General features: G+C 48.4%; 1 protein-coding gene across 2 annotated transcripts in view; it reads right to left on the bottom strand.

The window, feature by feature from the left end:
- The window catches only part of TSEN2 (tRNA splicing endonuclease subunit 2), a 38900-nt gene that overhangs the window by 17017 nt on the left and 9763 nt on the right, over positions 1–12120 (bottom strand). For both annotated transcript variants that reach the window (XR_014297294.1, XM_082663257.1), the window contains exons 4-6: positions 9840–9876; positions 2764–3286; positions 1494–1571 (exon numbers count right to left, since the gene is read on the bottom strand). Coding sequence is in view for 1 of the 2 variants with exons in the window: in XM_082663257.1 (XP_082519383.1) it covers positions 1494–1571; positions 2764–3286; positions 9840–9876 (638 nt within the window). In the remaining variant the exon portion in view is untranslated. The remainder of the gene's footprint in view (positions 1–1493; positions 1572–2763; positions 3287–9839; positions 9877–12120) is intronic.

The raw sequence follows: 12120 nt of genomic DNA, 5'->3' as shown, positions 1-12120 counted from the left end.
TGCAATTTGTGGCTCTCTTAGGACCAGAGCCACATTCTGCTTCTCTCTGTACCGTTAGTACTCAGCCCAGTGCCCGGCACATAGCAAGTCCCTGGTAATCTTTTTGCTAAACACTGATTGCAAAAGGAAGAGTTCCAAGCAGCCACTAAGTAGCTTTTACAAGTGACTTAATAACGATGGTAATGACAGAAACAGCAGGCACAATGCTTACTGAGCATCTACGATACACCAGGCACGGTGCTGAAGCCGTCACGTGCACTACTTAATTCCAGAACGTATTATGAACAAGGTGTTACATCACCCTCATCTTACAGAGCAGAAATCTGAGGCTCAGAGAAGTCAAGGACCTAGAGGATGGTGTCCCCAGCGCTGTCCAACAGAGTAGCCACGGGGGCCTGCTGAGCGTCTGAAACGTGGCTGGCACAACCGAGAAAAGGATTTTTAATTTTGCACAATTTTAATTAGTTTCAACAGTCACATGCGGCTAGTGGCTACTGTGTGCCACAGCAGACTAAGCTGTCTCATTTGTAAACTGAGGAGATGAAGTAAATAAATCCCAACAACCTTTCCTGCTCTGAGAGCCCGTTCTTTGTACCTCTGGCCTCACTGCAAGGAAGGCAGCACAGCCTAGCAGGTGAAGAGAATACGGAGACACAGTCACTTCTCTGTGAACACATCTATGAAATGACCAGCGTGGACGCTTTCAACAAGCACTGCCTGAGACCAACAGATACGCCAAGCACTGAGCTAGCTGCTGCAGGAGCCTCCGGACAGGCAGGAGCACCCCTGCAGAAGGGCACAGCCAAGGACAGGAGACAGAGGAAGGGGCGCTGTCGTCAAAATCGGGTACAGTACAGACATAAGCAAAAAAGGGGGGACTGATGGCCGCGTGAACACAGGACAGAGGAGCCCCAAATCAGACGGAAAATATAAGGCAGGTTCAGAAAGCCACTTGCAGCAACTTTTGAGAACGCAGTAAAGGGAACACGTGTTAGTAATTCTGCAGAAGGAAATACCTAGAATCCATTTACGTAATTAGCAGTCGCTACATGACTCCGGGCCTGCATCGAAGCCTGTGAAAAGCTGGTGAAACTCCATGAATATGCTAAAACCCACTACACACTTTAAATGAATGAATGGTACGGTATGTGCTCGGTGTCTCAATAAACCTGTATGTTTTTTAGAAGCTGCTAAAACTTAGTAACACAGTATCTGGACAATCTGAAACCTTGATGTGAAAAGAAGTGCTCAGACAACCCCCTTGAAACCTCTGTGGGACGATACGGGGCAGGCCCGCCCTAAATGGACATCTTAGAATCGATGAAATGAAGGCCGAGGAGTGAAATGTAGGCATTTCACTGCATGTGGACTCTGCCTGCGGCGACCTCAGTACTGGACTGCACGCGGAACTGCATTTTGAGGTGGACTCATCTACGTGGCATTGCCCGGGCCCAGAGACCGACAGCTGAGAAGACGACATGCTGGGAACATACCTCTTCCAGGCTGAGCTGCAAGTACTCAAAGATCCTAAATGGATTTCTTCTGCATATCAGTCTCTTTTTTGGCGACATCTGAAGAGAAAAATAAAATATATACAGAACAAATGGAAGCACTACATGTTACCTGGAGGAGGGCGCATTTTAAAACGAACGTTTTCTTCTAAATTTCCCCGATTCACATTTGTTGGATTAATCCGGTTAAAAAATAATTTATTTATGTAGAAAAATAATTTATTATTTATGTAGAAAAATAAGTTTTCGTTTTTCTACTACAGCTGACCCTTGAACAACAAGGGGGCTGAGGTGCTGACTCCGGGCAGTCGAAGGTCTGCGTGTAACTCACAGCCGGCCCTGGCCCTCCACGTCTGCGTTCTTTCCTATCTGCAGATTCAACTAACCGCAGGTCGTGCAGCAGTACGGTATTTACTACGGAAAGAAATCCTTTCGTAAGGGGACCCACATTCAAACCCATGTTGTTCAAGGGTCAACTGTATTAACATTTTGACTTAGTTCCTTTCTTTTATCGCCCATGAACTTTTCCTGCAGTTGTGATCATTTTGTTGGTCAGTTTTATGTGTTGTATTTTTTCACCCAACTGCACTTCCCAAGCATATGCCACGTTCTTAATGAGATTTCATAAACTCCACTCTAAAGGCGAGATATTTCTTCAAACGGGTGTTTCTCATGCTATTTAACTATTAGACTGTTTCTCACTTTTAGCTGCTACAGATGTTGCTGGGGCAACTATCTTGTAGGTCCCTGAATGAAATGGATCTAGTTCTGTGCCCCAGCCTCCTCCTGTGAGGGCTGCCCTCCCCACCTGAGCCCCTGCCCTCCCCACCTGAGCCCCTGCCCACCGCTACACCCAAGACTGCATAACTACCGTTGCATTTCTTCTTCTCCCTGGCAAGGGAGAGAATGTTACTGGACCTGCGTTACTTTATATGTTATGTATTACAGATATATGTTATTTAAATATTATATATATATATTCATATATTTTTTAAAGTTAAGCTATTCACAGACTTTGAAGTTTCAGTTGAAACAGCCCTCACGACTACTGAGCCCTCAGGGCTGGGACCCAGGGCTGGCTGGTGCCCTTGGAGGGTCTGCAGTGTGTGTCCTGCACCAGCTCTCACACGTCCCGGGTGCTGAACACGGGCCTGCTACCAGCTCCGAGTAAGGGACGTCCCTGTTGGCCAGCATCTCCTCTGGGTCAGACACAGATGGCTCTGGAGGAGGTGATCTCTCTCCTTCTACTTACGTTCCCACCTGAGGCGTCTTCCCTCTCACTCACGTCACACACGACTTCCTCCACCAGCACGCAGTGATGCTCAGGCCCTCTCTCTCTGGCCAGGACCAGACCCGCTCGTTGGCTGCTGTCCCCAGGCTGAGCACCAGAGGGCAGGAGGAGAACATCCTGTTTGCCCCAGTGCACATGGGGCAGAGGAGCGGTGACCTCCGCCACATGTTCACCCGAGCCGTGGGTAGGTATCGGGTCAGGCCTGGAGTCATGCAGGCAGTCTGATCGCTTGCTGGGATCCTCCAGATCGTGTGACTTTCCTGCAACCCCATTCATGGCAGAAAGTTTCTCTCTATCTGCTGTGCCTTCCGTTTTGGAAACCATTTCAGAGTCCAGCTCATTACACAACTGGACCTCTTCATTCCTCTGCAGACAAAGATGCTGAAGGGGCTTTGTGTAATCCTCAAGGAGTCTACGCACTGTGCTCTCATCCTGGCCTTGTCTTCGCATGAGGTTTGTGGCCCATTCCACGCTACGCTGATACCTGCAAAGTAGAAATTCTGTTAGTAACAACACTTAAATTTCAATATTTACAAGACAGCAGAATGTGTGATAAAGATGGGAAGGCGGTATGCCAAAATGTCTATAGTTCTTCTCAACGATGGGCTGTAGGTTGTTTTCTTTATACTTTTTTGCATTTTCTAACTGCTCTGCAATAATTATCTACTACTTTTTAAAAGAAATTCTTTATTTTATTTATCTTTGGCTGTGTTGGGTCTTTGTTGCCGCATGCGGGCTTTCTCTAGTTGTGGCGAGAAGGGGCTACTGTTCATTGTGGTGCGCAGGCTTCTCATTGCGGTGGCTTCTCTTGCTGCGGAGCACAGGCTCTAGGCATGCAGGCTCAGTAGTTGTGGCTCGCGGGCTCTAGGTGTGCAGGCTTAGTAGTTGTGGCACACAGGCTTAGTTGTTCTGTGGCATGTGGGATCTTCCTGGATCAGGGATCGAACCCGTGTCCCCTGCATTGGCAGGTGGATTCTTTTTTTTTTTTAACCTATTTATTTTTGCTGTGTTGAGTCTTTGTTTCTGTGCCAGGGCTTTCTCTACTTGTGGCAAGCGGAGTCCACTCTTCATCGCGGTGCACGGGCCTCTCACTATCGCGGCCTGTCTTGTTGCGGAGCACAGGCTCGACGCGCAGGCTCAGTAGTTGTGGCTCACGGGCCTAGTTGCTCTGCTGCATGTGAGATCCTCCCAGACCAGGGCTCGAACCCGTGTCCCCTGCATTAGCAGGCAGATTCTCAACCACTGCGCCACCAGGGAAGCCCAGCAGGTGGATTCTTAACCACTGCGCCACCAGGGAAGCCCTATTACTTTTTGTTTTTATTACACAGCTTCATCTAATTTGCTTAATTTGAAAAAAAATGACCCCAGTTTAACAAAGTATGAAAATTTATGTAATTTAAAACTGGTGGACCAAATGATTTAGGTAAATTTAAAGAGAAAATGGCCATCCTTTGTCAGGGTTTGTTTTGCATTATTTTCAGTTTTGGTTATCATGTTTTCAGATATGTATCTCAGTCATAGCAAAAAGTCTTTGTTTAGTATTGGAAAGCAAAATGAGAATTTTAATAAACATTTTTCACCGTACAGTACTTACTAATGTCTCCACCGTGTATGGAAAGAAATGATTACAGTTACATACACCCAAGCATCTTAATAAGAAATGGCCCTTTTTTCCATAATTTTCAAAGTATATTTTAATGAGAAAATACATGCTTAGTTTCTGAAACTCGAAGGCAAGCCCTGAACACTTCCCAAGTTACAAAAAGTTACAGGCAAGACAAAAGGATTCTGCCTACTGCAGCAGCGTCAACACCTGACAAGGCTGCTGGGCTGCGTCATGTGACATAAGATGCCACACGTGTGTGGAATCTGATCCGCAGAGGCGAAAGACATTGCAAAACTCAAGCACTTTTCGCCTCCACCTACAGCAATCAGTCTGCAAAGCATCGAAGACAACACGTGGCTGTGGGAAGAGATGTCACTTTTCTCTCTACCTTGAGTATCCTGCCTGTGTACGGATATGATGGGATACGTCATAGTCTATAGACTGATAATTACACACAGTGAAGCAAGGAAGCTGGCTTCTGTTTTTTTTAAATAAATTTATTTATTTTATTTTTGGCTACATTGGATCTTCGTTGCTGCACGCGGGCTTTCTCTAGTTGCAGTGAGCGGGGGCTGCTCTTCACTGTAGTGCGTGGGCTTCTCATTGTGGTGGCCTCTCGTTGCCAAGCACGGGCTCTAGGTGCATGGGCTTCAGTAGATGTGGCACACAGGCTTCAGTAGTTGTAGCTCGTGGGCTATAGAGTACAGGCTCAGTAGTTGCGGCGCATGGGCTTACTTGCTCTGCGGCATGCGGGATCTTCCCAGACCAGGGCTTGAACCCGTGTCCCCTGCCTTGGCAGGCGGATTCTTAACCGCTGTGCCACCAGGGAAGTCCCATTCTGCTGTTTTTAAAAAAGAGACCTGTGGTTGATTAACCCTGATTCATCAGAACAATCTCCAAGCTGTCCACACCCTGCTTATCCTACACGGGGGGATAAGCATGCAGCCCTATACACTGGGGACTGTATCTTAGATGCAAAGATTAAGACCTGGCAAGGCTGCTCTACACCTACAAGGCAGGACGGGGCAGCGATTACACACGTGGACTCTGGTCCTGCACGTTTTGCGTTCAGCCCTTACGCTATCCCTCGTAACTGGGTGACAAAGCCAATGAATTAACTGCTCTGTGCCCGTTTCCCCACCCCTAACATGGAAATAACAGTACCATTACCTCATAAGGATCACGTATGTGCTCCTTTTTATAATCAGCATAAAATGTAGCTGCCCAGAGAGCAGCAGGGTGTCTCCTCTCCTGCATGAAAGGTACAGCCTCTCTCATGTGCAGTTAGAAGGACTTTCATACGAGGGATCTAGAAAGATATATGCTCTTCACGTCACCTGGAACATTGGCTGAAGCCTTCACGGGTCTATGAATCTCCTGTGTCTGAACACAAATTTTCGTGTCATGTGTATTTTCCTAGGGAAGGGATCCACAACTTTCATCAAATTCCCTGATTTAAAATATGTGAAAGAACCACAGCATTAAAGGTTCAACAGCTCCCACTTTGAGCAGGAGACGTGGAACTGAGAGAGAGAGAGAGTGCACACGCACACAGGTCCCTGCTCAGCTTCTTAGCACCAGAGTGGTCAAGGCAGATGTGAGCTCAAGTCCTCGCTGTGAGCATGAGGTTCTCGTACCAGCTACGTGCCCTCCCCTCCAAAGCTCGGGGATAACTGGACCTGCCTCAGGGGGCGGTGCAAGGATGAAAGGAGATGAGACATGTGAAGTGCTCAGCACATAGTAAGTGTTCAATAAATATTTGTTACTTTATGACTGTGGGATCTTTCGGGGAGACTTGAAAAATAAAATCATTTCGACTCAATACTTATTACATTTAAAAATACAAATGACATTTTAATGGATGGAAACGTACACCTTAAAGAATCACTCTCTGGGAGCAGGGGCAGCCGTGCGGGTCGAGCACTGTACCAGATCTGGGTTCCAGAGCTGGCTCTTCTGTGACTCTGAGCTGAGCCACTCAGCATCTGACACCTTCTGCTCTTCTGCCAAATGCCGGGATCACACCGCTTTCCTGCCTCTGATGACCTCAGATGTTTGTTTATGGAAGCTGAATGCAACAGCGGCTGCTAAAGCCTGTGGAAGAAAGCCTCTGACTCAGCCTGTGATCGACACACGGCAATGGGGCACAGAGCAGAAGGTGTCCTCTCATTGGCTGGCAATGCCTTAGAAAGTCCTGCTGTGATTAACCCTGAACACTGCTGGAGAAGCAGCAGGAAGAGAAGAGTAAAAAGTAAAAACTGGAAAACATGAGGGGAGAGCGGGAGGAGGTGGCAGGTGCGATGAGAAGCAGCGAAGCGCCTGGTGGTGCAGAGCCGTGCCGGGGCCCCAAGAGCACCGAGCGGGGCGGCGTGAATGCGGCTCAGCTTCTCAGGTGCCTCTGCCCTCGAGCACACCTCTTCCATTTGCAGTGAACATCCTTCTTCACCTCTTACTGACTGACTGAGGCCTAATTATTCCTGGAAGTTCATGGCAAAACGGTTTTGAGGCAGGCTGCTAGGTCCAAGTACTGACCTTGAGCAAGCTAATTAACCTCCTCAGGTGCTCTTTCCTCCGCTGTCCAAGACAGATGATTACAGAACTGACCACCTAGGGGTGACGTGAGGACATGAAAAGCTAAGCCACAAAGCTGTTATGAACACAGTGCCTATTACATGGAATACACCCCAGAAATGCCGGCACATACAACTATGCGATTACCGCCCAGGCTCCGGAGTCGTGCTTCCCGGTTCGAGCTCACGAACTCTCGGGCAGCTCTCTGTAGGCTCCCTATGCACGTGATGGAAACAACTACACCTACCTCAAAGGTTTCTCCAGAAGACGAGCTGAGAGTATACGGGTAAAACATGTGGACCAGTAACGGCACTGTTGGAGAATCAGTACCGATTGGCTATGACAACGCGGCTGCTGATGGCGATACCCCATCATAATATGCGTCACAGAAGAGCTCATTTGTCTACTCCTCTTCCCCTCCCACTGGACTCTAAACCCCCGAGAAGAGGACAGAGACCTCTCCTCCTCTTGTATCTCCAGCACCTACCCAGTGCCCTACACGTGGGCACCCGCAGTAAGTGCTGGCTGGAGAGAGGACCACAGGTCAGGAGGGGGCCGGTACCATCCTCAGGGCTGGTCCTTCCAGAACACAACCCTGCAATCTTCAGCCCGCAGGTGCATCACCTGAGGGTCTGGATGCTCGCGTCCAGAAAAGATCACACGGAAGGTTCTCATCACCCAAGGACGACTACTGTTGGAAAAAGGCCAATTAGAGTGAAGCCACTGGAAAGAGGGATCCAAAGTTCTGAGGAAATAAACAATTATAACAAGTACTTAAGTTGGAAAATTAACCTCAAGGTATGAAAAAGAGCCCATTTTTCTAATATTTAACAAAATTTAGATTGTGACTGCAAGTTTTATGAACTGATGATGAATCAAGTATTGATGGGGGGGAGCTGCTGGGGAGGGCATACTTTCCTGACAGAACTGTCAGATGTGCTGAAGTCCTACCTCTTGGCACCTGCAAATGGGACCTTATCTGGAAACAGGTCTTCTCAGATGTAATGAAGTTAAGATGAGGGCAAACTAACTGGTGTCCTTACAAAAAAAGGGAAATTTGGACACAGACACAGAGACACACAAAGCGGACCACCATGTGACGATGGAGGAAAAGACTGGAGTGATGTGTCTACAAGCCAAGGAGGGCCAAGGACTGCTGGCCACCACGAGAGGCTAAGACGAGGCAGGAAGGACCCTCCCCTAGAGCCTCCTGAGGGAGCACAGCCCCGCTGACACCTTGATTTGGGACCTCTGGCCTCCAGACCATGAGAATAAATTTCTGTTCTCTTAAATTGCCAAGTTTGGGACTTCCCTAGCGGTCCAGTGGTTAAGAATCCATCTGGCAATGCAGGGGATTCCTGCTCGATCCCTGATCAGGGAACTAAGATCCCATGTACTGTGGGGCAACTGAGACTGCACGCTGCAACTACTGAGCCAGTGCCGCAACTACAGAGCCCACGCGCCACAACTAGAGAGAAGCCCACGCACTGCAACCAAAGATCCTGCCTGCCGCAACTAAGACCTGACGCAGCCAAAAAAAAAAAAAAAAAAAGAAAAACCAACAAATCACCAAGTCTGTGGTACTTTGTTACAGCATTTGTTACAGCAGCCCTAGGAAACTGACGCAAGGCTCAACAGAATTCCTGGAATGTTGCACATTCTACAGAGCTTACCGAGGGTTAGCCTTCAGATGGGGGGGTGGCAGCAGTCTCCCACCCCCCAGAACCTCACATATTCAAACAGGCTTGCTGCCGTGTCATCTGTCCTGCCAGCCCGATCGGGATGCGGTTCTGAGGGACGGGCTTCTGCATCCTAGTGTTGGCTGCAGCAGCCTGTCTACACTGCAGCCCCCAGTGGAACGGGGGCTCGGCCAGGTCCTCTCAGGCCCTATGCCGTCCCCCAGCCTGCGGCTATGGCCAGAGCAGCCCCTGAGATCTTCCAGGTGCCATTGCCTCTTGGGCACTCCCTGGCCGTGGGGTTTCAGAGCATGAAAAGGAGCTGTCAGATTCTGCCAGTACATGTCAGAAGCAAGATGAAGAACCACTATAGGCTTGAGCGGTTTCAGAAGGCTTCATGGAAGAGTTGCAACTTGAGCTGTCCCACAGGGACGACCAGCGTTTAGAATGAGGAACATTTACTCAACAAAATCCTACCAAGGGAGCGCTGGGTGCGGCGCTGCAGAGGGGAACCGGGCATGGTCCCCGCCCTCTGACAACTGACAGTCTAAGTCCAGTGTGTGATGTACGGCACAGCGACAGGCGCCAAGGCAGATTCTGCGGCGGCAGCGGAGGAAAGGGCGGCGCGGAGACGCTCCAGGAAACTGGCACGTAGGCTGGACGTGCAGGAATAGCCAGCAGCACGCGTGCCTGGTAGGTTAGGGAGAGGTGTTCTGGGAAACGCGAACAGCACAAACAAAAGCCCAGAGGAAGGAAGGATCGTGGCTGTGTGGGTGGTCTGTGTGAGATCCTCTGGGAAAGCGGCTTTCTCCAACGCCACAAGCGTGGAGCGATGAAAGAGGACAGGGCTGTTGACGCCCACACAGCGCAGGAGGCCAGCTCCAAACCTAAGTACCTTAGCGCTTACAGACAATATATGTTACAGGATTAGTGTTCATATTTTGGAAGGAATTGAACTGGCAAAGGTTTTGGCTTACGATTACTTTTTAAAATAAACTTACTTAGTACAATTCAAATATGATTTGATCCACATTAAATTCAGACATAATTTTCAAGGACACACCTACTACGACTACCACACACACACAAAAGAGGTGTGCACAACCACATCAGAAAAGGCTACCTGAAAACAGATCTGATTTAAACCATAATTTCGCCCAAGGTCAAAGTCCACCAAGACTTACTTTTTTGACGTGATTACAGGCATGTCTGTCTTCACATCTGCAACAACAAAGAAGTACTATTAGTTTAGACAAATTTTCCTTAAGGGGGAAAACACTGACAACCCAGAAACGACAAAGAATTTCAAGATTCACAACATCTCACATCTAGAAGGTCGAATGAATCCTGTCCAAGCAGCCAGACAGATGCTTTATGCGCCATCACTCCCTGCACGCGCGCCCTGGCGGGTGCTGCTGACCCGTCAGGGCCCTTGCTGGGCTCAGATGTGGCCTCGGAATCCTTCTCAACACTCCAGCTAAGCAGCGGCAGCATGGAAGGGGAAACTCTGCCACCTCCGAATGCTCGGGCCCTCAACTTCTAGGCCAGAGTGCCGAAGCCCTAAAGTTACACACTTTACCTCCGTTCTCCGTGTGCCATCAAGCACCTTCTGTGACAGCTGCTCACATGCGCCTGAGGAAAGGGATGCTGGAGTAGATCTCATGGCGGTGTTAGCTCTGGATGTGGGTTTGGGAGTTCCAGGCTCTAGTTCCAGCTCTGGGCACCTGGCTGGAAAAGTCTTTCCACTTAAAATGTTGACCAGGTCACTAACGGAGTGGGGTTTTGTCTTGGTCCTCCCTCACCCTGCCTTTGGGCAGCTCATCTTTCCTTTTCCATACTCGGCTTCCTCTCTGGTGCCCTAAAGGCCTGGAACTGATGATGTTCGGCTTTAGAATCCTAGGGAGGTGAGTTCACAGACTCCTATCTCCTTAGTAATTTGACCTAAGGAGACCTCCCTCCTCTGGTAATTTAACAACAAGCTACAATTTAGCAAGTTTTACTGACAGCCTTCCATGTGCCAAGCACGAGATATACAGAGGTAATAAAGCAAATCCCCTCTCCTTGAGATACTCACACTCTAGTTGGGGAGACAGACATGACTGACTCTAATCCAAGCTGATTCTAACCCTTCTTGAGCAAGGACAGTACATATTGTAAAGGGACTGGCTTACTTTACCTGGAAGGGTTAGGAAAAAACACAAAGGAGAAGGAGTAATCGAGTGGGGCTCTGAATAATGAGTAAGAGTTCGCCAGGCGGACCAGGAGAAAAAGGCAGAGGACACGATACACAAAGGCTGGGGATGGCAAACGCATGGCAGTTTCACACATCGGCCGGCAGCCCAAGGTGGCCGTGGTACCAACGAGTAGAAGAGGGTGTGTGGAGAGGGGGTAGAAGATGAGGTTGAAGCCAAAATGTGGAAATGGACATTTGAGATCTACTTCCTGAGGGCAGCCCACAACCTTAATCTCTTTTTCCTTGGCCTAAATTCATTTCCTTCAAATTTCTACCCTACTTAAAACTTAGTTACTACATAGATCAGGAAAAGATTCTCAACTGTTAAGACCATTACACTATTTGAAGACTTTCTATTTTTGGGGGGCCAAATATTAGTAACTGCTGAAGCTGGGTGATGGGGACAGGCAGGGTCATTATGCTACTTGCTCTATTTTTTTCCTCCCTTTTAAAAACTCTATGAAAAAATTGAAAACATACAAAAGTAGAGAGAACAGTGTAATGAATTCCCATGTTCCCATCACTCAGCTTAAAATTAACTCATGGCCAATAGCGCTCTACCTGTTCTTCTGCCCATTCCCCTGGCCCCCAGATTATTTTGAAACAGATCCCTCATATCACTTCATCTCTAAATGGTTCGGTACATCCACGATCACCATGAGAACATGCCCGGGCTGGCCTGCGGAGGACGACATACCCGGTACCCTCCCCGCCTCATCCCACATGAGGCCATCCTAGACCAGCTGACCGCCATCCAACAGACAACCGGACACCAGTGAGTCCAGCTACATCCATCACTGGACTTCTAACAGTGCAGCCAGTGGATCCATAACTAACCAGATGGATGAGCACATCCAGCCAAGGTCAGTGGACCCACCCAGCAAACCCGGCAACTCAAATGAGCAATCTGGTTGCTGTTGAGAGGCACTGAATTTGGGGGTGGTCTGTTAAACATCACTGTGGCAGGAGATACAAAGTCTATCCCATTAGGACTGAACAGTCAAATTACCATGTTTTAAAGTCACTCAAAAGAGCTTCCTCTGTGGCTACACCACCTTGTTGTCATGTAATACATTTACAAGGTTCCACGGTCAAACCTATAGTCTCACCTCTCTCTCCATCCTGTTCCATCCCTCGCCCATAGGCATTAAAAAAAACTATGATTTATCCTTCCTTACATTCCAAAAATATATTTATATTCCCCTCCCTCTAGATAAGCCATAGCATACTTT

This window comes from Grampus griseus (assembly GCF_964374135.1).
Source record: "Grampus griseus genome assembly, chromosome: 10".
NCBI classification, from domain to species: Eukaryota; Metazoa; Chordata; class Mammalia; order Artiodactyla; family Delphinidae; genus Grampus; species Grampus griseus.
Note: the sequence above shows the minus strand (reverse complement) of the source record. Positions and strands in the feature narration are given on the sequence as shown.